General features: G+C 33.1%; 2 protein-coding genes across 14 annotated transcripts; both read right to left on the bottom strand.

The window, feature by feature from the left end:
- Nucleotides 1-2,802: 2,802 nt before the first annotated feature.
- On the bottom strand, nucleotides 2,803-8,309 carry LOC107843676 (mitochondrial outer membrane protein porin of 34 kDa). Of its 12 annotated transcripts, none has more exons than XR_007045460.1 (7): nucleotides 8,072-8,306; nucleotides 6,968-7,983; nucleotides 6,462-6,753; nucleotides 5,244-5,385; nucleotides 3,927-4,040; nucleotides 3,580-3,666; nucleotides 2,803-3,106 (listed from the first exon to the last, which is right to left on the bottom strand). XR_007045460.1 is itself a non-coding variant. In XM_047397299.1 (7 exons), exons 3-7 carry the CDS (start codon nucleotides 6,554-6,556, stop codon nucleotides 3,104-3,106), a joined length of 438 nt encoding a protein of 145 aa, XP_047253255.1. In that variant the 5' UTR covers nucleotides 6,557-6,753; nucleotides 6,968-7,983; nucleotides 8,072-8,306; the 3' UTR covers nucleotides 2,803-3,103. The 12 variants fall into 12 exon arrangements, 5 of the variants coding, with proteins under 5 accessions (XP_047253255.1, XP_016543525.1, XP_047253256.1 ...); XR_001666499.2 differs by having other exon boundaries at nucleotides 5,244-5,346; XR_007045458.1 differs by having other exon boundaries at nucleotides 5,244-5,342.
- Nucleotides 8,310-11,386: 3,077 nt separating this feature from the next.
- Nucleotides 11,387-19,289, bottom strand: LOC107843677 (IQ domain-containing protein IQM3). 2 transcript variants are annotated; one of them, XM_016688042.2, is made up of 9 exons: nucleotides 18,896-19,289; nucleotides 18,293-18,407; nucleotides 17,169-17,234; nucleotides 16,986-17,074; nucleotides 15,917-16,004; nucleotides 15,504-15,650; nucleotides 13,221-13,313; nucleotides 12,697-12,798; nucleotides 11,387-12,083 (listed from the first exon to the last, which is right to left on the bottom strand). In XM_016688042.2, the coding sequence occupies exons 1-9, from the start codon at nucleotides 19,147-19,149 to the stop codon at nucleotides 11,589-11,591; spliced, it is 1,449 nt and encodes a 482-aa protein (XP_016543528.1). In that variant the 5' UTR covers nucleotides 19,150-19,289; the 3' UTR covers nucleotides 11,387-11,588. The 2 variants fall into 2 exon arrangements, with proteins under 2 accessions (XP_016543528.1, XP_016543529.1); XM_016688043.2 differs by lacking the exon at nucleotides 15,504-15,650 and having other exon boundaries at nucleotides 18,896-19,288.
- Between the last annotated feature and the right edge of the window lie 5,747 nt (nucleotides 19,290-25,036).

Raw genomic sequence — 25,036 nt, 5'->3', positions numbered from 1 at the left:
ATTTGCAAAGGAATAAAGAAGAACCGTGGGGTAATAGATCGAATTCAAAGTTTAAGTGTCTTTTTAAAAATTTCGACCAACATCAAGGGGTAATTATGTACTTACTCAAAAAAAAAATTAGTTTTAGGCTTTAAGTAAATCCACATACAATTTTAATTGTCCCGAAATTTTATTTAAACTCCTCAACTAAGTTTTGTACCTATCAAGTCCTTAACCCATTCAATTTTATACCTATCAGATACAAAGTATTAATATGACAAGAAAAATATTAGTCACTCTTCTTAAAGGCGTGAATAAAATCCCAAGTGATTTTTTTTTATTTTTGTTAAAACAAAATCATACTTCAATTTATTTTATTAACGGAAAAGATACGAATATACCCCTGAATTTTAATAAATGGTACAGATATACCCTTCGTTATACTTTAGGTATAAATATATCCTTGCCGTTAATGAAAAGGTACAAATATACTCTTATCACTAACTGCGGAACACGTGTCTATTTCTTATTCATTTATCTTTTTTTAATTATTTTAACCCTATATAATTAAAAGGGACCCTAATTAAATTCACTAAAAATTACATATATACACAAGGTAACTTTACCTTATTACATAAAATCCCATATTGAAAAACAAATTACAAAAATTTCAAATTAATTATTTAAATCCCTAGCTTTTTTACTTTCTCTCTCTTCATTCTTATACATCCCAATATAGCTTCATATTTTCCTCCTAAAATCTTGCTACCATATCTCTCCAATTATCTATCTGCACTAAAACTCCTTATTATCTCTCCACACCCACAAATTCTGATTTACAATAATCTCTCTCAAAAAAAATCTTCTCCATTTTCTCCGTCCAAAATTTTCTCCATTTTCATCAAAAAATCAGAAAAAAAAAATTATAATTTCATCTAATATATGCTTCTCTGAATCCGAGAATATATGTTTATCTGAATTTCATCAAAAACGAATTAAGTCGAATCTTCTCCATTTAATGATCGCGTATTGTTATTCCCGTTGTTGGTTTCGTTCTTGGTTCTTTTGATTATGAAAAAACTAATTTCGCAGAGAACCGTTCGAAGCACTGAAACGATCCAGTAACATTGAAGAAATTGAGGGAAGTTGTCGTTTCAAGTTCAAACAAGAAAGCTCCAAAATCGTCAAGTAAAAAAAAGGTTGATGATTCTGGACGACCACGTCTGCCGAAGGTTTAGTTATCATTAAAATATGTATTAACAGCACTATTTTATGTATAAGATTTCATTATACAGTTGTTAAGATTATATAGTGAATTGTATAAGGTGTTCATATACATGTGAAACAGTATTAGATTATATTTATTACTTGTATAAGGTTTACACATACATGTGAAACTGTTGTATGAGGTTGTCTTTTATTTGTTTTGGCAGTATAATTCTATGTATAAGATTTCATTATATATATATTAATACTGTATTATTAATTGTATAAGGTTTACACAAGCATGTTTAATAATGTTCTAAAATTGAGATCCTTATACATGAAACTATATTGTATGAAGATATTGTAACATTGAATTGGTTGATCCATACAAATGCTTCACTACATGAAGATTAATATAGTATAAAATGTTACAATGATAGCTGCAAAAGAAAAATTTCTCACGAAAATATTGTACGATGATATAGATATCATGTCAAAATATTTTATCATACATAAGTCTACATGTACAATGAGTTATTATACATTAGTATACCAGATTTTTACATATTTTATAATGTATAGGAACAACCAATACAATAGTAATTACATTAACCGCAGTAACATATTAAAAAACGAACTTCTTTAAAATCTATAACAATTAAATATTCCATATTTATTAACGTATAATATAATACAATACATATCATAAAAAAATAAAAAAACTTAACAACTATAATACGACAACTGCAATTTCTATTAAAATATGTATTAGCAGCACTATTCGATGTTCATATTGATTTTTTTGAGAACTGAAGAAAGCAGTAAAAGATTTTTTTTCATTGAACGCAATTCAACAAAGAAGAAAATTTAATGTGATGTTTAACATATTTTTAAAATTAAACTTTCAGTTACTATATTTAATAATACACCAATAAATGTTGAGTAATTAATGCCATGAATTAAGGAACAGATTGATATTATCAGATTTATCTGTCCTTAAATATAACCTAATCAGCTTTATCATACATTCCAACAATGTATGAGGGTTGACCAGATGTATAAGTATCTTTCTCAAAATCGGGAGAGAGAAAGACTGAAGGAATTTTATGTAATTACTTTCACTTACTAAGGGATTTATGTAGTTTACACTACCAGAAATTACCCCTATGGTGATGATTGCAAAACCATTGCAATAGACAGAAAAATCATTGTCATAGCTCTATTGCAACAGTTCAGCAACCGTCCTACAGGTGGACGCTGCGATAAGTCAATGGCAATGGTTTATGTGACGGTTATCTGAACCGTCGCCATAGGTCAAGCTATGGAGACGGTTTCAGACAACCGTCGCCATAGCTTGACCTATGGCAACGGTTATTTTTTGACTTATTGAGACGCCTATTTTCATCTATTGCAACGGTTACAACCGTCGCCATAGCTTGACCTATGGCGACCGTTATTTTTTGACTTATTGCGACGCCTATTTCATCTATTGCAACGGTTACTAACCATTGCAATAGAAGCTATTGCAACAACATTAAAACGTTGCAACAGCATCTATTGCGACGTATTGTAAATTAGTATTTACATACATAATAAATTACAATAAACAATTATATACACATCATAAAACAAAATCATTCATTAATAATCACATAATCCAAAATATGAAACAAATTAAACTAGTAATCTAAATCCAAAAGCAAAATGTATGCTAAGTACTCAAATGATTAGTTAAGTTTTTACATAGTATCAAGTTCTAGTCACGATAAGTTTCAAGAAATTCTATGTAGCCTATATTCTTCTTCTTGTGTTCTAGCATTTGTTTTTTCCGTAAAGCTGCATGTGATCCAGCTGAAACAAAGTTCTTTAACTTTCTAATATTTTCTTGAACACCCTTGTAGATTCATGATTGTTCAAGTCACTGTAAGTTCAAAAAATAAAATATCAAATGGGTTCACAGTAAGTTCAGATAGCATGTTATCACTACAGACAAACAGATAACACTTGTTATAGACGAGGAAAAGCCTAAAGTCCTTGAACTTCAAGAACCTGCTTAAGAAAGCTTCTCAACATAAGGAAGAAACTCGATCAGGTCATTTCTGTCTATTATCTGTCTTTTGAAGAGCTAAGAATTTCCCTAGAAATATCAAACTTCAATTTCCATGTAAATTAGACAATCTCATGAAGTAGATGATCTATTTCTTCCTCATTTTTCTCATATATGAAAAACAAAGTAAAGACACATGGACTCCTGCAGTTGAAATAAGATGGTCAAAGCAGCCAAACATGGGATTGAACTTGCATAGCTTGAGCTGTTATTTGCATAACAGAGAGAGCCACATATTTTCTTCTTTCAATGTCAATATTTGACAAATAAATGGTAGAGTTGTTTACCTTTCCAGACCATTGGTCAAGAACTCTGAAGCTTAAAATTGTTTTCAACCCTGGAGAAGCTTCATCAAGTATGGTGGTTGTGAAAAGCTAAACATCGGTCACATAATTATATCAGATTAATTTCATTGTATAAGAGAAAGAACAAGAAAACTATGCTAAGTAATTACCCTAAAAGCAAATGATAAGAAGGCTATAAATATAAAGATGGTATTGTAAATCAAAAAAGGTTGTGCATTCATATATTGTCAAATGACCACTAAAGACGAAGAGCAGAAATCCAAGAGCACCATACAAGAGTTGGATGACAAAATAAGCAGTGAAATGGAAGAGAGAATTGCAGAACTAACATTGGAGCTTGAGTCTAATTTAATGTCAGTTGTAATATTCTTGTTCCTCAATTGAGCGTTGACATCATCCAAAAATAGAATACCCTTCTTCCATCCTGATGAAGAAAGAACCTACTAGAACAAAGAAATTGATCAAAACGAGAACATAGAACAAAAAATGTCACAAGTCATCCATGCGAGCTTTTATGGGCAACAATGTAGCAGATATTGAGAATTATAACTAAAGGGACTATTAGTTTATATAAAAGTATATTTCCTCAGATAGAACAGGCAATTAGCGCAAGGCAACCATAAACAAGAACCTCAAATTTCAACATGATTATGCTGCCCAGATGCCGCAAACACAATATCTATGAGGAACTAAACTTTTTATCTCAAGGGATCACAGTTAAAAGACAAAGTTCATGAATGATCCAACATTGGTCTACTGCATAGGCCACTTCACTGGCACTGGACTTCTCTAAGATTTCCATAATTTCTACGTTTGTTTAATCCTTATTTAGTTACTTACTGAGACAGACAAGAAAAAAGGATTAAAAAAATAAACAGAGACAACTACGACTAAAAAAATAAATCAATATAATGCAATGAATCAGGTAATCATGGATTTCCATTAAAAGCTGACAATCACAACTCATGTGAGGAAACAAATATATGCTGAGATAAAAAATAAGAAATGTTCAATATCCACTGCAGAAGAAAGCTAAGGAAAGCAAATCAATGCAAGCGATATTAGAAGAATCGACATAATAGATGCGTATCATTTTGAAAGGAACAATCAAACTTTGTCATGTGATTACATCTTTCAGTTAATTCAAGAAATTCTTACTGTAATGATACGAAAAAAATCCTGTGGATGTGGAGTAAAGTGTCATATATTAGCTAGATTCAAGATAATACAGATAGTTAAGACAATCAGAGTACACAGAATTATGGGCATTCCAAGAATAGGAACTTCAAGCCCCTAAGGTGGCTCCATCTAACACATCGAATGAAAAAAATAAAGAAGGAATCAGAGATAACGATCATAAGATTGGTGAAGGTAACACAATACGCCCATACATAGCTACAGAAATACAATCAACTTTTCTCAAACCTGATATCATGAAGGAGAAAGAGTACAAAACATATACACAAACCAATACATACCAGTAAAGTCTATGGCCACCATGAAATTAAGTTCATAACCCTATGCCAAGTAATCGAGGATTGTGTGGTGCGTTAAAAGCATTCCACAAAAAGCTGTCTCTTTATGACCTGGTAAAATTAGTGACCTCAATAACCAAAGTATCTTTTCCAGACAACAGAGATTTTTACCTTGTTTTGCGAATTTCGACACACAACAGTTGGTATGAAAAGATTTGCGCCTGAACCAGTCGAATGCAACACTTCTAAATCCGCTAGTGATTTCTGAACCTTGCTTACAATTGTCATATGAGAAAGGCTATCAGTTTCTAGTCTGTAGAGGTCAGAAATGACAGAAGAAAGAAAGATCATTTACCCAATTAAATTATATTTTATGTTTGAATCAAAGTCATAACACTCAATAGTCAATGGACTGTCCTGCATTTGTTCAAATGTTATTGATATCATAATACAGTTTCTTGACATACCCGAAGAATGGTTATTATTTAGAAGATTCATCCCCAGCAATTTAGTAAGATTATTAGCGGTACAGGCCCTTTCAAAGCTATAGATGACTACTGTAATGTGAGAACCTTCGATTGTATTCCGCAATGGGCAATACATGAAACACTTCTGAAGAATTCCGCTAATATATTATTTAACTAGCTAATAAAATCAGAAAGTATCATATTACATTAAAGAGCAAAGAAAAGGGCAGCCTGGTGCACTAAACATCCCACATTCATGCAAGGTTCGGGGAACAACCGCACCCCTAAGGGATGTGATGTCGGAATGTTACCCTGATGCAGCATCAGTGGCTGATTCCACAGATCGAACTCGTGACCTATAGGTCACACGGAGACAACTTTATATTACTCTAAGGCTACCCTTCAGATTTTTACTGCAGACATGGAGCAAGCTAACACAACTTGTAACATGAATGGAGTATATATCTCACTGATGATTTGGATTTGAAAGCTTATCCATTTCCAGATCTAAACTCAACTTATATGATGTAGACCTGACACAGGGAAAATACATTACTGTTGACTAGGACAAAGATCTTTTGAACTCAAGTAGATATATATCTGTGGATTCAATCTAGAAAATTCATAACCCCCCCACCATAAAGGCCATAATATCATATAAGACTTTCTTAAGGTAACTAGCTAATTTATGCAGATTGCTGTCTTGAATCGCACCGAATACATGACACTCGTGCAAAACAAAACATTTGTAGGACACCGAATACACTTAACCTTTCTCGACGTAAAAATCATTAATATACAATAATAGACAATTTTATTTACTCTGCAATTGAATCATAATGTGTGGCGAATACAATGTGCATCATATGAACTTATCCAGAATATATTATGTAAGCATTCTGAAGCAAATTGGTACACATACCCAAGGTTGCCAACGCCGTTAATAGGCTTCAGAAGTTGCAATTGATGTTGTTGTACCTCCCTACTGAGGTTCAATTTGCTACAAGGGCTGCACATGACCACCCTCCATCACTATTGCTGCAGTAATTGGGGTTCCATTTCCCTCAATTAACCGCCACATATACCGTGCCCCAATCGATCGGTATAGCCTTCATTTCCCACACAATTGTTCCATTTGCGACGGTCTTGGCAATTCCTCTAACCCATACAACATTCTCACTCCTTCCAACATAGAAAGGCCTTGGCACATTTCGCTAGCACACAATCAGAGTATATATCTCACAAAAGTCACAAGAAAGAAATATTATACTATATCAAAAACAAAATATCTCAACCGTATAATTCGATATCAATCTCGGTCTTTCAATGTCAAGCTCCAGTTCAGGTTTCAAATCAGGATCCGATTGGAAGTCTCAGTGGCAGATTTCATAATTAAAGAGGAATTAGAGGACGGAGATTAAGAAATACCTGCTAACTCATCTTCATCCCATTCCTCAAAGGACATCGACGCAGGCTTCGGGTTGGACGGCGAGATGTAACTTGAGTGGCCACTAAGGGAGGAAGACAGAGGTGTTGTGCGGCGGAGATGGGTTCATCGAGGTCAACAAATTTGTCGATATCATCGACGTCGAAACCCTTGAACTGGCAGTGCTCGGCGGAGACGGGAGAGAGGTGGTGAAGGAGGAAAGAGGGGAAAGGGAAAAGGAGTGTTTTGCAAAGAAGAATGTTTGGATTTGATTTCTCTCTCTATGCTTCTGATGAAACAAATAGCATAACAAGTGGAGGGAAAATAAAACCGATGTAATAGCCTTTTTTTTCAATAAAGCATTGCCATAGGTGTGTCTATGGCAATGGTTCATCCAACCGTCGCTATAAGACACCCTATTGCAACGCTTATCCATCGTAGCAACGGTTGTAGTACCAACTAGCTATACTACAATAATTTTTTTTGCAACGGTTACAACTGTTACAATAGACCTTCTATAGCCACACCTTTGGAACCGTTGCCAAAAGGTTCGTTGCAATAGGGGTAATTTCTAGTAGTGTTATACTTAAATTCATACCCAACCCAAATTATAATACCCGACCCGATCCGATCTATAATTGCACAGGAGTGTACAATGTTTTTGCCCCCTTTTTCGCCATCCTTCAAAAGAAACAAAGCAGCAAAGAAGTGGATCTGACTTAACATTACAAATTATGGCAAAAGAGACACTTGCATTAAAATTTACTAGTTGCATTACGCTGAATCAACAGCCTCAACCTACCTCTCTCCAGTGGCGGAGCCAAGATTTTCGCTGAGAGGTTCATAAGTGAATATAAAAACTAATCGAAGGGGTTCAACATCTAATATATATATATATATATATACATAAAAGATAATTTTAACCATATATATATATAACATAATTTTGCGTCGAAGGAGATTCAGATAACCTCCTGACTATAGTGTACATCCGCCACTGCTTCTCCCTTCGCTCCTTCTATTGAACAATCGCAAGCAGACGCATTGTTAGAGGAGTCGAACACTGAAAGATACATACTTCAATATGCATGGACAGATAGCCTTACCCATTCATCTATTACTAGACCTTCTCCTACAACTTTTGATCCAGCTTCAACTGGAGGCTTCTTGCGAGATTCTAATTCTGCCTCCGCTTCAGCCAATTGACGTTTTAGTTTTTTCAATACCTTAATCAATCATGTTATTTAGCTGGAGAATGAAATTGAATTGGAGCAAAATTGAACGCTTCTGTGCAATTATAGATCAGGTCGGGTCGGGCATTATAACTTGGGTTGGATATGGGATTTAATTAGGGTCCCTTTTAATTATATGGTATTAAAATAATTAAAAAAAAGACAAACGAATAGGAAATAGACACGTGTCTCGCCATTAGTGATAAGGATATATTTGTACCTTTTCATTGACGGCAAGGGTATATTTGTATCTAAAGTATAACGAAAGATATATGTGTACCATTTATCAAAGTTCAGGGTATATCCATACCTTTTTCATTTTATTAATACATTAGGACTCGTTTGGTAGGCCGTATTAAATAAAATAATCCATGGATTAAAAGTTAATCCACCTATGTACAATGTTTGGTTTGCCAATTTAAATTTAATCTCACCTAATACATGGATAGCTAATACACCATAGAGTGTATTAGCTTATCGCTAAGAAACCATGGGATTACTTATCCATGGCTTAAAAATACATCGATAAGAGAATTAAATGACTCAACTACCCCTCAATTTTTTTTATTAAATTTTTCTTTAAGTTTCATTTTAAATTTAATCACTATAAATTTGGTTGTTATGTTACATTTTAATTTGCCAACTTTTTTTTACTTTACGTATTTAGATCAAGTGCTTAAATATCATTTCCTCCCTTATGTTGGTTGATAGTTTCGAATGTGAACTACATTTATGCTATTTTGTAATTGTTCAATTTACAGACGGATAAATTTAAATAGAAAAAATTATTGTCAAATAAATATATAATTTGAAAATCTAAAATTATATTATCAACAATCCGTGATGTTCTTACATAGTGTGCTTTACATTTTTTAAAAATTATTTCTCTATAATATGACAATTATTTGTTTGTTTTAAATTTTTCTTGATTAAATAAACTCAATTTTTTTAAAAGAAATAAATGATCAACTAAGTGGAGTGAAAATTATTATTTATATTTTAACTTTTTTAAGATTGCGCAAAGGGTGAGAAACTTGACTAGTTAAATAAAGTAGAAAATCTCAAAAAAATTTAAGGATATAATTGTAAAAAAAATTTTGTTGAGTTTTAAAATACATGATATATCTATTTTTTAATACAATAAACCAAACACTTCATAAAAAATAATCTCTGTATTACTAATCCCTGTATTGTTAATCCATGAATAACTTCTCTTTGTACCAAACGACCCCTAAAAGGAAAAGCAGTCCCCCTCCTTCACCCCCTCCCCCCTCTCCCGTCTTTAGCCATCTTCTTCTTCATCTTCTTCATCTATATTTTTTTTTTCTTTTAAAACTTTTAACAATCTTGTTAATACAATTAATAATTTTCAATTAAAAAAAAAAAGTAGTGGCGCCTCCCTCGTCTCCTCCCTGTCTTTAAGCCATCTTCTTCTTCATTTAAATTTTTGTAAATTTTTTTTTAATTCTTAGCAATTTTATTTTTACAAAGTATTTTAATTTTTTTTTTAAAAAAAGGCATCAAATTTGATTCTTGAACTAGGAAGATCCCTGATAAGGAAATTCTCAACATTGTAAAGATTGGGTCAAAAAAAATTTCAATGAAATTTTATTTTTTTCGACTAACTTATTATGAATCTAAAATGATTTTATTGATATTATTAATGAATTCAAATTCCAAGGAATTTACAACACAAGAAGAAGAAAAAATAGCAATAAATATGAATTGGATTGCTAAAGAAATAAAATTGCTAAAAAAAAAAATTAAAAAAAAAAAACAGAAATGGAGATGAAGATTATAGGGTGGGGGAGGGAGGTAGTGGAAAATGTTGCTATTTTTTTTTTAATTAAAAATTGTAAATTGTCACCATCATTATTTGTTTAATATTTTTTTGGAGTGACATGCCAAATGACATTATTTAATTTGTTATATTGTAACGTAATTGCAATACACACATTATATTTATAGCTGATTATTAAAAATTTGTATAAATGGTTCAAATTCAAGTAATAAAAGTGTTTAATGGGTACAAGACCAGTAGTAAAGGTATTCAATAGGCACATGCCTTAGTTAGGGAGTCCAAGTAAATTTTTGAGATAACTTAAAGTGGTTGTCGATGACTTAAGTCTAAATTTTAATTTCAAGAGTCCAATAATATTTTTTTAATCATGTTTATTTATTCATTTTTATAAATAATTTAAATTATTAATTTTTATAATTTATAATATTTTTATGTAATTTTAAATATATAAATTATTTTTAAAATGTAAGGATTGTATAAAGAAGTATGACTCTTTAAATATAAATGTAATAAAAATTGAAACAGTGAAAATAGAAATTTTCTTTACTGATTAGAGATATCGAATTTAATATTAAGATATGAACCGTTTCTAATAAAAAATTATTTGTCCTTAAATTAGTCGTACGGTTGCAACTTTAAATTGAACAAATCAATACGTATACCACGAAAAAACATCAGTTATGATGTTATAATAAATAAATACTAATAAAAGACGTAACCAAAAAATTTGGAGGCGAATTACTCTCGAACTTGACGCAAAAAATAAATTGATTTACCTTTTTATTTACACAGGAAGGAAAGAAAGTTGTTAGGCTTTTCGAATACACTCAAAGGCGTTTCAATAAATTGTTTATCACCCTGTTTTACTATAACAATCAAATTTCCATGACTTTAATAATTAATGGTTATCAAAATTGCTCACATAATCCACTTGAATACCTTAATTCAGTCTTATAATTTAAAAATATTTGTATATAATTTATACAAATATTCAGGTGGGGGAAGGGGCAGGGGTTAAGGTTGTAAAAATGGAGCTACATAAGCGGCCTTGAAGATGAGGTGTGTTTGAGGGTGGTGAGAGCACAATCAACATGGAATGTCATTAACTTGTTTTCCATCTTCCTATTGGAAAAGTTAATGTTATCTTTTCCATTTTTAAGTAACTATTTTTCCTTAAAAAATGTGTGTTTATTCAAAATTTTGACCAATGTACATAATAGATTGAAAAAAACTTTCCTACACATGCAATATTTTAGAAGCTCCTCCAACTCTTGTGATTGGGCAATTCTCCGAACCCTCTACATAGCGAAAACTTTAGTGCATCACGCTGCCCTTTTTGTTCAACTCTTGTCAACAATTGTAATTAAGCTGTTTTGACAAAATCCTAATAGGCATCAAATAACTTTTTTTAAAAATAGTTATTGCTTTCCTTGGGCTAAATGAACTACCAAAGGCAGCACAAACTCAGAAAGTAAACTAACATCAGGTTGCAAAACAGGAACAAGGGAGGACGAAGCTAGTACTGCTTTGCACTCACTACAGCTTGTTTGCAGGAAAGTTGGAAAATGACTAAAGGCTTTACACAAACTTTCACAAATGCGTTACATCACCATTGCACAAGACCGGTGAAGCACAAGTAGGTGATACAAGCGCATCAATCGGCCTAGGAGTTGATGATCCAGAATGAGGTCTTGGGGAAAGGTTCGTTAGTTCCAAGGCCTGCAGTCTTAGTTCAGCCGGGTAGTCAGCAATGCATCCAATTCTTGGGCCTGCACCGGTTGACCATGACAGGGAGAGTTGATGACCGAGTTGATATGACTTTGATGACTTCTTCGAATTTATCCTTTGCAGTATTGCAGTTTTTGGCACCTCTGCTCTGGGGCTCTCAAGACCGCCCGAGAGTGTTCTCTTATAGCTACTTGCTTTTTCAGCTTGTGGACTTTCTAACGGGAAGTCTTTTTCCTCTTCTTTCGGAAAATCAATATTAGGAGGGGATTCTGATATAGTTGAAAGATCAGACGCGGAGTGACTCTTAGATGACTGTCCCTCTTCATAACTTTCATCATCGTCTTTCGCCTTTTTTATCTGATGATAATAAAATGACGAGGATCAAATTTACTTCAGAATGGAATAACTAATCACAACCATTCATAAGTAAAATCATATGCAGAGTACATTATAAGGTAAGGAGATGCGGCCCTTCGTGATACTTGGGCCCTATAAGCATTGACGGAAGCATTCATTAGATTTTTTTTGGAACAGGGGATGCATTCATTAGATTAGATACCCATAGAATGGGACATGATAAGGAAAGAGGAAAAAAACATTACATTACATTAGATTAGTTGGAACATGATATGAAAGAGGAAATAAACCACGGTTACTAAGCATTTCAAACTGAAATGAACCAACGCAATTATGTACTATCGGATGTTCAGAGTTACAGGGGCCTTTGAGGGAGTTGAGAATCCTATACATCAGACTAGACCAAGAAGCCACAGGTAGGTGGTGACAGGCTTAACGGAACAGCAGCCTTAAGCCTCACTAAGATTGTACTTTCTATTTATTTGGCATGGCCATTGTGCCTTTTCCGATATTAATTTTTAAATTTATAAGAATGATCAGAAGAGTTGGTGTTCCAAAACATATATCAGTAAGAATGTAATCTGGAAGTACGGAAGACTCGGAAATCACTAACCTCAACTTCATCCATGTTGACTCCATTTTCCTTCAGAAATGATAAAAAGCTTTCAAGGTGATCATCAGTTGGCCGATAATGCCCACTATATGCTGAAATAGACTGAAAAAGTAAAATGTCAGAGCACAGCCGTGTGCAACCTAAACATATCGAGCAGTGACTGATGTTTCTCTTTCAAGTTACACGCTTATGTTTCAAGTGTCGTTATCCATTTTTTCTCTTAACTTCACTTGCAAATAGTACATCACATTAGGCTTAAAAACAGAGATAGAAACAAAGGGATGCAATTTTCTCTTCATAGGACATTTAATTCTCTATATGCAATTAAGAAATTCTGCCAAAAATGGTATCTCAATGAATATTTTTATATTAATGTGGAGCATGAAAGTGTTTTTCAAATCCATAGACATAACTAGTGTTTCACAAAGCTGAGAAGAGATGACTCCTGCATTTAGATCTTGACATAGTTTCGAAGTCAGGCATATGCAATCTTACGATAGTACAACAATATAACAGATATTTACCTTAAGCATCCCATCCTTTACCACTAGTCTTCCAGCAGCTAAAGTAGCTCCACCAGCAAGAAAGCTGGAATGATGAAATATTCCTTTCTTCTTCTGAAAGGCATTAGAATAACAAACCCTCTGGGTTAACAGTGGAAAAAACAATTTGCAGGATAATCATCAACAACAACAACAACAAACCCAGTGTATTCCCACTTTGTGGGGTCGGGGGGGGTAAGATGTACGCAGTCCATACCTCTACCTCTGATGAAGTAGAAAGGCTGTTTCCGAAAGACCCCCGGCTCAAGTTACGAGATATCAAACAAACACATAGTACAGCACAGAAGCAGATGACATAACATAGATACTGCAGCCATAAGGAATATAAAACAGAGTAAAGCAGGAATGCAGGAATATAAAGCAGAGGAAAGCACACAGATTCGTAACAAACATAGAACACGGAACACGGAACAGAACATTGAATACGGAATCATACCAGGAATACACCCCCACCAATTACCTCCCTACATTAGCGACCCGAACAGGCCCTAATCCTCTGCCGTAATTCGCGTCTTCCAGACCTTCCTATCTAGGGTCATGTCCTCGGTAAGCTGTAACTGTTCCATGTCCCGCCTAATCACCTCACCCCAGTACTTCTTCGGTCTACCCCTACCCCGTCTAAAACCATCCAACGCTAGCCTCTCACACCTACGGACCGGGGCATCCATGCCCCTCCTCTTCACGTGTCCGAACCATCTCAATCGTGCTTCCCGCATCTTACACTCCACTGAAGTCACACCAACCTTCTCCCGGATAGTCTCATTCCGAGCTCTATCCCTTCGGGTCAGTCCACACATCCAGCGCAACATCCGCATTTCTGCCACCTTCATTCTTTGGGTGTGGGAGTTCTTAACTGGCCAACACTCCGCTCCATACAGCAAGGCCGGACGGACTACCACCCTATAGAATTTACCTTTAAGCTTGGGCGGCACCTTCTTATCACACAGCACCCCCGATGCAAGTTTCCACTTCATCCATCCCGCCCCGATACGGTGCGAGACATCCTCGTCAATCTCACCGTTACTCTGGATCACGGACCCGAGGTACTTGAACTTATCCCTTTTCTTTACCTCCTGCGCTTCTAGCCTCACCACTACCTCATTCTCTCGCCTTACGTCATTAAACTTACATTCCACATACTCTGTCTTGGTTCTGCTCACCCTGAACCCTTTAGACTCCAGAGTTTGCCTCCACAGCTCTAATTTTTCGTTCACACCCCCTCGCGTCTCATCTATCAGGACTACATCGTCTGCAAAAAGCATACACCACGGCACCTCCCCTTGGATACGCCGCGTTAACACATCCATTACTAGCGCAAACAAAAAGGGACTAAGAGTAGATCCCTGATGCAATCCTGTCAGGACAGTGAAGTGCTCTGAGTCTCCTCCCGCCGTCCTCACCTGGGTTTTCGCTCCCTCATACATATCCTTAATTACTCTGCTATATGCCTGCGGTACTCCACTCACCTCCAAGCATCTCCAAAGCACCTCCCTGGGGACTTTGTCGTACGCCTTTTCTAGGTCGATGAACACCATGTGCAAATCCTTCTTCCTTTCCCTATATTGCTCCACCAACCGCCGTACCAGGTGAATTGCCTCCGTCGTCGAGCGGCCGGGCATAAATCCGAACTGGTTTTCCGAGATAGACACTACCCGTCTCAGCCTCACCTCGACCACTCTCTCCCAGATCTTCATAGAGTGACTCAGTAACTTAATCCCCCTATAGTTATTGCAACACTGAATGTCCCCCTTATTCTTATAGAGGGGGATCATGGTACTCCACCTCCACGCCTCGGGCATCTTTGCTGTCCTGAAAATTTCATTGAACAATGCAGTCAACCACCTTACACCAGCCTCTCCAACGAACTTCCAAAACTCCACCGGTATCTCATCCGGCCCCGTCGCCCTACCCCTTCGCATCCTGCGGACTGCCTGTCTAACCTCGTCTACCTTAAAACGTCTACAATAGCTAAAATCCCGACACTCCCCTGAGTGCTCCAGTTCCCCTAACACAATAGCTCTGTCCCCCTCGTCATTCAAGAGCCTATGAAAGTACGACTGCCATCTCTTCTTTATGTGGCCGTCCTCCACCAACACTCTACCGTCCTCCCCCTTAATGCACCGCACCTGATCGAGGTCACGACCCTTCCTCTCCCTAGCCTTAGCGAGTCGGAACAACTTTTTCTCCCCTCCTTTCCCCTGTAACCCTCATAAAAGGATTTATTTAGTAACTTTTACCACTCACCTCGCCAGCATAGAGTCTCTTTGAGGTGCTCATTACAAAGATCCATTTTGCCCCTGGCAACCCATTGGTTGTATCAAGATGATTTCCTGTTTGGTTATGAAGTATTTTCCCTTCAGCCACTACATATTCATAATGTTCTCTCTGTTGCTGATTACAGAAAGATAAGGGAGTAATTAGGAGTGTGTGGCAATGTCAAACAATGTGGCAAAGGAAATTAGGCGGCACTTAGACCTTCACTTAGTAGACGAAGTACATATGAGATCATGCAATAGAAGTAAAATTAATATTACATGGTATACGATAGAACAAATCACGTAAACCAACATCAGCACTAGATATGAGAAGCCATTTGTATACTGATGCTAAAAATCATGATTTGCATTGTAATAAGTAACAAAAGATTCGGCACATACTGGTCCAAGATACTTAATACTTTGTTTTTGAAGCTTAGATCTCGAACATTCTTTAAGATCAACCTTTTTGCCATCTCCAAGATCTAACCTGCACATGTACCAGTAATCTAGTTACCCGTGACTATTTCGTACAACTACCTTCATAAATCAGGCTGGATTATCCACATTGTACAAAAACAGCAGTCAAATGAAAACAGAACCCAACAATGCCCAATGTTCTAGACTTCATACTGAAGTAGCACAAGATTAGTCAACCGCCTATGCAATAAACTAATGCCTCAACTTCCTGTACATATGAGAATTGCAATACATGGAATAATCAATAACGTCCAAATACATTTGCATTTATGTTGATTTATCTTATAGGCGCGAATGCAAATCAAACAAACTAATTTTTACTATTCGTTTTATTAGGATTAGTACTCCTTCCATCTCAAAGAACTTGTTACATTACTTATCGCGAGTCAAGCTACATAAACTTTGACTAGCAATTTAAGATGTACTATTTCACCACATCGATATTAGAAAAATTGGAACTTATAGTACTTTTCGTATTAGTCTTTGAATATCTAAATTAAATTTTAATATATTCAATTAATCTAAATCAATTTAGTTCCCAAGGATATTCAAATTGACTCACGATTTCTGGAGGATTTCTCTTTTGTAATCTTTTAGAACCTTACTCAAAAAAGTCTAAAGGGTAAGCTACGTAAGTTAAATATTATAGTCTTTAACTCACATCGCTCGTTGTGATGAGCAAGGCTAGTCATGAATTCCACCATTTAAGAAATAAGAAAAAAGCAAAAATTTGCTGCAGTACTTCCTAAAATAAGTACAAAAACTATGTTGCTCGGACTGGCGGGTGTGCATTGGATCCTCCAAAAGTAGTGCATTTTTGGAGGACCCGACATGGGTATACAACATTTTAGAAGAGTCCGGGCGACATAGCACAAAACTGCTCTTTCAGTCCAAAACTTTAAGGGATAGAGCTGCCATCCCTCATTATTTACCACCTCAAAATATACCAGACATTTTGTGATGTAACAATTCCACCATTCAGCTTTCTTACCAAAAGAAAAATGGCTGGCCAGCATCACTTTTACGCCACTCCTCATAGTACACATGCAAGTTGTGCCCATAACGGTGGCGTGGATCAATCTACAATTACCACAAAACCAAGATCATAAAAATACAAACATCAATAATGTTAATGGGGCACACTCAAATAAAGCAGCAGTGGGAAGTGACTCACTGCCTCAATCCAATGCTGAAAAGCTAGTTTCTGAGCTTTTCCATCTCTTGACAACCCCTTACCAACCTGGCCAAAATGTAAATATAATCAGACTTGCCTTTGTTTTGTGAATAGTAGGAGTGTCAATTGTCAAATTTCCATCAAAGAATTAACCTTTAAAAGTTTTGGCTGATTTGAGCAAAGAAAATTGTTTAAAACATACTTCCTTCGTTTTGAATCAGGAAAAAGGAAACTTATCAGTTACATAGAGGGAATAGTTTGTTATATCGAATAGATTTTTTTATATCTGACTTGGCGGGTATTACACTTCCTCACTGCTACTCTCCAAAATTATTGTCGCAACCGTATCGGACTATTCTTCAAAAGTTAATTCTTTTTTGAAGTATTCAACATATCGTCAATATTTTTAAAGAGTGCTAGCAACGTAGCCTCACTGAGTTCTTTCATTTCCTTTTCTCTTTTTTGTTCTTGGCTGGCTGTGTATTTTGTTCTCTTTTATATCCGCTTTCTATAAAAAAGAAGCCTATTTTGTCTTTTTTGTTTGTTGTTTTGCAAAATTTGTTTATTCTTTTTCTCTCCATGCAGTAAACAACATTTCTTTATGAGATTTAGTGTACCTAATCTGCACGAGCACACCCATTCTCTATCAAGATACTCCCTTCATTTTGAAATAAGCGAATTATTAGAATATTTATTGATATTTTAAAATAAGTACATCATTAAATTCTTTTTTCAAATTTACCTTTATGATTGAATCAATTAATTTTTTAAAAAGTATTATAAGATTAATTTTTTCTTTTTTTTTTGAATAAAAATAGAAAGTTATGTTAAATTTAAGTCTTTAATGATTTTTCCTTAATCTGTGTGTCAAAATCTAACAATTTATTTATTATGAAATAGAGAAAATATTATTTTTTAATTAGTTCGCTGACAAAAGAAATTATTCAAAAACAACAACAATATCATCTAAGTAAATCTCAAGAATAATTGGAGTCCCGAAAGCATAGAGTATACATAGATTAACTCTTTTTTAATGTAAAGAGGTTTTCGAAAAACTTTCCGGTAGATTATTAAAAACAAACAAATGAAGAAAAAAAAAAGCAGAAATTAAAATTATGAGCTACCTTGGAAGCATTTAAACTGATGCGATTCCACCGTGAAGCTGCCGTTTCCGGTTGGGGGACATTGAAGAATGTAACTGTACTTTGATTCAATCGAGCATGATCTATAGCTTGCCACCTTCAAAATAACAAAATGAACAACAACAATTAGAAGAAGAGTTAATTAGAATATTTCAAATTTTTCGAGTTTCATATTTGAGTTATAAGTGTGCGATTTTTCTATTTAAACTATCCGAAACTAAAGTATTTCAATTTTTTGAGTTATAAGTGTGTGATTTTTCTATCTAAACGACCTGAAACTATTAATTGTTCTATTTTCCTACTTAAAATCACCCTTTAGGTAGGAAAAAAAATCAAATAATGTGTGCTGTGATTAATAATTAAAGATAGTTGAAGTACAAAATTCGAAAAATTAAAATATTTTAAATGTGTAATTTATTAACTCCAAGAAGATTCTCCTTTTATGTACCACGATTGGAATTCTGAGAGCCATTTAAAAATATATATATATGAAAAGAATTGGGTTGAAAATTCAAAAAGTGTCACGTAAATGAAAACGGAGAGAGAGTAATAAATAAAATGGTAAATAAAAGAGCAAATGTGTACCAGAGTTCTTCAGCAACCAAAGCAGAGTCCGCTAACATGCGCCGGGTACGGTAACTCCGGTAAACCTTCTGGACTGTCATTGCCGCTTTCGCATGACGTGTCGCCGGCTTATCCACCGGAATATCATCTCCAGCTCCGGTGGAGTCAGGCCACTGGCATTTCCGGCCATTAGTGTCTATAAAGGAGTTACTCCTAATAGGAGAGTGGGAGTTGAGATTATCAAAACACGACGACGCGTGAGTTTCCAATTCCATTGAAAAATTTTAGCAGAAATGTGAAATGAATGGTCGATTTTTTCGTGGTCAGTAGGAGTTAGTACATATACTATATAGTCGCAGTGGACAACGTTTCCTGGAATTTGCCAGCAAACACTTTGTTTGGAGGTTTGTGCCATATTTGTTCCATAAGGTTCATTGCTTTATATTCACACCGTCCCATTTATTTATCCAAATTTCCTAATTTAGTAGTCGTTTCGTGGTGAAAATTAAAACATTTTGAAGTTAAATTGGAGTTAGAGTTATGTTTCGTCATTTTTTTTAAAATATTTTTTTTTACTTTTGAAAAAATATTTTAAAATATAATTTTATATCCTAACTTTTATAAACTATCAAAATCACTCAATTAAAATTTACCTACTAATGAAAAAAGAACGCAATTAGCCACTATTATAAAAATAATTACATATGCATGGTCATATTTAATAAATTTCAATTATGATATATATAATATTTACGTTAATAGCCATTTTTTCATATTTGAAAATTTTAAATATGGATGTTATATTAACAAATCACTGCTTCCTATTTTTTAAATAACAAATATTATCTTTCAAACAAATTTATTTTTTTAGAATTTATTTAATTTATTTTCTTCATTTTCCGTTCCTAAAAAATAGAAAATGATGGGTTGTTATTAAACTTTAGGGTGCCGCTAATTTATTTCTTTAACTTTCTTATACATAAAAGATTTTACTGTGTGTGAATAATTTATTTCTATGTAAAACATGCTTTGCATATTTATGGTATATTATATCATATACCTTAAATATATAAATATGTTTGGTATGTTTCTTTATACTTTATATTTTTATATATGTGTGTATATGGTATATACATGGTATAAAATTTCATATATAACATACTTTGTATATTTATATTATAAATATGTTAAGTATGTTTCTTAATACTTTGTATATTTATATATGTGTATATATGGTATATACATGGTATAAACTTTATAGGCCAAACTCATCGATAGGACCTCAAAGTTGTTCCGAAAATTTACATAGGCCCCTAAACTAAGGCTTGTACCTATCAAGCCCCTTAAGTGCTAAAATTGGTACTTATCAGGCATAAAATGCTGAGTTGGCAAGGAGAGTATGTTGGCGCGTGAACAATAAATTAAATAATATTTTATTTTTTTTAATTAAAAAATTTATATTTAAATTATTTTATTAATATTATTTTTAATTATTATAATTTCTTAATAAAAAAAATAAAACAAAGCACACACACACCCTTTTCATCGTCTTTTTTTTTCCCCCCCCCCCCCCCCCCTCTTTTCATCGTCTTCTTCGCACCTTCGTCATCATCGTCTTCCTTTACAAACCACGACCTCAGTCATCATCTTCTTTAGCCATTTTCAAATGCCTCGCCGAAAAATTAACTTCAAAATTTCAAGATTATTTAAAATTACATGTTTATGAACTTAAATAACTCAAATCCAATATAATGGAGAATGGTATCCTTAATGGACAAAGTATCATGAGAACTTTTTTTTTCTTTTAAGTTCTGCAGTTTACTGAAAGTGGAGATTTTATTTTTTTAAGTTCTGCTTTCTTCTTGCAAACAATGGAGAAGAAGAATGGAAGGATGAAGGGAGAGGGGAGAGGGGAGCGGGTGTACCAGCGTGTATTTTTTTTTTTTTTTTTTAAATTCTTTTTTGTAAAAAATGGAGAAGAGAATGGAAGGGGGGGGGGGGGGGGGGAGGGGTGGGGGGTGGAGGTGGGGGGTGAAGGGGACTGGTGGGTTGGGGGATTTAAAGGAACCTTTTTTTTAAGAAAAAAAATTATAATTAATTTTTCATAATTAATGGACCATAATGCAACGTGGCAGTTTCTAATTAGCCTTTTTTGCCACATCATCGCGTGTGTATTACACACACTTACATTTCAGCTGATTAGCCAAAATATGCATAATATGGGGGGTTTAGGGGTTTGATAGGTACAAACCTTAGTGTAGGGGCCTAAATGAATTTTAGGGATAAGTTTAAGGGGCTATCGATGGGTTTGACCAACTTTATATACAACACTTTGTATATTTCTATTATAAATATAATACTTTATATATTTATGGGTATAAATATAAATTAGCAGTAAAATAATGTCTTAAATAAGAGAGAAAATTAAATAAGAGATAAAAATAATGATAAGAGAGAAAAAGAGATATATATTAATTAGGATAGCATTAAGTTTGAAATTATAATTATCTTATTCTTTAAAACTGTTATATACGTAATATTGAAAAAGTAATATCATAAGGAGAGTTTTATGTAAAAATTTAAACGATTGGGGTTATATGTAATAATAATAAAAGTTGGAATTGGAGTTGAAAATTTGTGAAAACAACAAAAATCGGTTTTCCCTTTTCAGAAAAAAATTTCAGAATTATTTTCTGAATTTTCATGGCCAAACACCACAATTTTCAACTCCAAAAAAAAATTCCAAAAAAAAGTACAAAATTTCCATGGGCTCATTTTTTACAAATAAAAAAGAAATAATTTTTTTTATATTTTACCTCTTACATTAATTACTTTTTATTCAAATTAAAATATAAGCATTATTTAATAAGAATAATATGCTAAACTAGTCATGTTATTAATTATTTTTCTTAATCAATGTCTCAAGTTAAATTGAGACAAGTAAAATAGGACGGAAAGAATATTTTAATTTATGTACTTTGTCCACTATTTATCATCTTGCTTACGTATTAAAAAATAATAAATAACAAAATAAATAATATAAATTTCAAAATTTGAAACTTAATTATCAATAATTTTAATATTTTATGTAATTACTGAAAATTTTAATTTTGAATCTGTCAAAATATATAATTAGCTCTCGATACGTTGAACGAAAATACATAATTAGCTGTGATTTTTTGCAATTGCTATATAAGAATGGGATTTGTGTAAATATAATAAGTTAAGGTATGTGTTTATATTATTTTTCCTAAATCATATAGATAATTTTATTGTGTCACTCTTTAAATAAAATTAATTTATTACTTTAGAAAAAATATATATATTGGAAGTGTGATATGATAAAATTACCATTATTATTTATTATTTTTTAGTTTGTGTGTCAAGTCAATAGTGTAAAAATATTATTGGACGAAGAAAATACTTGTATTGATCGCACATCTATTAAAAAAAATATTAAAGATATATTTTATATATGTTGAAATTCTAAATTTGACTATTACTCCATTCGAATTACCGTACTTGTTATTTTTAATAAAAATAGATGATTCATAATAATTTTTTTGTTCATATTTGTTTATCTAAGAGTAGAATATTAAAAATGGTAGAACCCATCGACAGACACTTAAAGTTTCAGCGATCTTTCACTTTGTAATTTTGACACCTTTTACACAATCAGTAAAAATAATTTCACCTTTGACACTTTGTAATTTTCACTTAAAGTTTGGCACCTTAATTAGCATTTCGATGTGTCATTTTAACATTTTTTACACAATCAGTAAAAATATGTAATGTGAGTGTAATACACGCGCTACTGACATGTAAAGTGACGAATAATATGTCGAAATTTGTCATTTTTATTCAAAAAAAATTATTAAATAATTAATTTAAATTAAAAATAATAATAATATACCCCCTCCCTCCCCATCCCCAAAATCATCTTCTCCACCAAAATACAACCCTTTAATTTTTTTTAATGAAACTTTTTTTCTATCAAAATCATTATTTCATTATCTTTGTCCCTCTAATTCTTTTTCTCTCTTTTGGGACCAGCCACACGAATATGCCAATACACTAATTTTGTTATTGTAATGGCTCCACCTAAAAAGGGAACAAGCAAATCTTCTCCACCACAAATGAAAGCGAAACACCATAATCCACATTATCAACTAAAGGTGCTGATTTGAATTTTTCTTTATTTTTTTTGATAAAAAATTTAAACACTAGAAAGAAATTCATTGTGAAAGAGTCTAATGAAGAGGGAATGTGGAATAAGTTCATTGATCTACAAACTGGAAAGTAATTATTCATGGAGGAATTTGAGAAATCTGTTGGACACTCACCTATTGTTAACGATCTATTTTTACTCCGATCATTTACTTATCGAAAAATTCTAAAATTCTTGTTGTACTCGTAGTTTCTTTGGCTCCACCTCCTCCTCCCCACAAATTCATCTTCAACACCTCACCCCCAACATTATCTTCTTCAACCCACCTACCACCACCTAAATTCCTAAAACCCTAAATTCCAAGAAAGCAGAGAAGGGCGTCATTGATGATCTTCATTGAACACACACAATTTCTTTATCCTTTTTGTGATGATTCATGTATAGAAAAATAATTTTTTAAAACAAATTGAAGCAAAATGCAAAAATAATTTTTTGTGATTTGTTTTTCCCTTTTAATCAAATTATGCAAAATTTAGTTGAAAAAGTGTATTGGATCAAATTGTGAGTCACTGAATTTAAAATAAATGAAATTAATGGTACAATTAGCATATTTTATAAAAATATGTAATGTGCGTGTATTTTACATCGTAGTTGAAGAAAAAAATGGTGAAAAAATAAATGAAAATTGAAGAAAAAAAATTATGAAAATTAATGAAAGAAATAGCGAGAAAAAAAGAGAAGAGAGGATAAAATTACAAAAATATTCTTTACACTTGTTTAAAATGCGTGTAGCACACGAGCAATGACCACTCGGCAAAAAGTGTTAAAATGACACATTGAAATGCTAGTTGAGGTGTCAAAGTGAATACCGCCTACTTTAGGTGTCAAAGTGAAAAATTACAAAAATCTTAGGTGTCGTCGATGAGTTCCGCCTATTAAAAATATATGTACAATCACTTGTACAATTAGAATTTTAGTCAAAGGTATTCATACTACTCAAGTCTTATTCCTATCGATGAGATAAAGAGATTATTTTAAAAAGATTCTCTGCTCAAGAACATGATTTGAAGGAAATGTTTAGGAAGCTAAATTTTTATGATTTTTTGAAAATAAGTTAACTTTCTATTTATTTAATTGTGTTTTTTTGATAACTTTAGTGTTAAGACAATCTCCCACCAGCTCGAACCATCAAAAAATAAAATAGATAAAAAGATATCACATATTAATAATTTTTGTCTCTCTTAAGATTTAAACTTGACCCCTCAGGGTGGGATGAAACTTCTCCGTCTCATATTCGTTGATTATTTTCACTTGTGCAAATCACTTAAAAAATTATAATAAAAAAGATAATTTTACTAATTTACTCCTTATAATACTTTTTAGAATTTTATAAACTTGTTTTTACACTTCTTAAGAGTATTAATAACATGATAAAATGAAAAAAAATTAATTAATATTATCTTGATTTGGTAAGTGAAAAAGTAATCTGAGACATATATCTTGAATAAGGTGATCAACTAATATGAAACGGAGGAAGTTATGATTACATAAATTGGTGAAGATAAATTGTATTAAGAATTGGAAGAAAAGGTCTAAATTGTCCTTCATATATTAGAATTGGTACAAAAATATCCTCCATCCACTTTTGAATTCTAAAATGCCTCCCAAATCCACTTCCAGTTAGAACTGGACGTGAGGGACATTTTTAAATTCAAAGATGAATGAAGGACATTTTTATACTATTCGTAATAGACGAAGGGGAATTTAGGCCCTTTTCCGTTGAAGAATTAATGTCATTCAATAAACTTATTTTTCCTCTTCTATTAGAAAAGTTATATCATCACGTCAAAGAATTTATTTTTTCTTATAAAATATTTTTCAAAATATTTTGACAAGCCCCACACATGTAAGAAAGTATTTTTTTTTTTTTTCGAAAATATTTTCCTTCCTTCCAAACAAACTCAAATTATAGTCAAATGTTCACATACTCTGAA

This window comes from Capsicum annuum, chromosome 10 (assembly GCF_002878395.1).
Source record: "Capsicum annuum cultivar UCD-10X-F1 chromosome 10, UCD10Xv1.1, whole genome shotgun sequence".
NCBI classification, from domain to species: Eukaryota; Viridiplantae; Streptophyta; class Magnoliopsida; order Solanales; family Solanaceae; genus Capsicum; species Capsicum annuum.
This window is presented reverse-complemented; position numbering and strand designations above follow the sequence as displayed.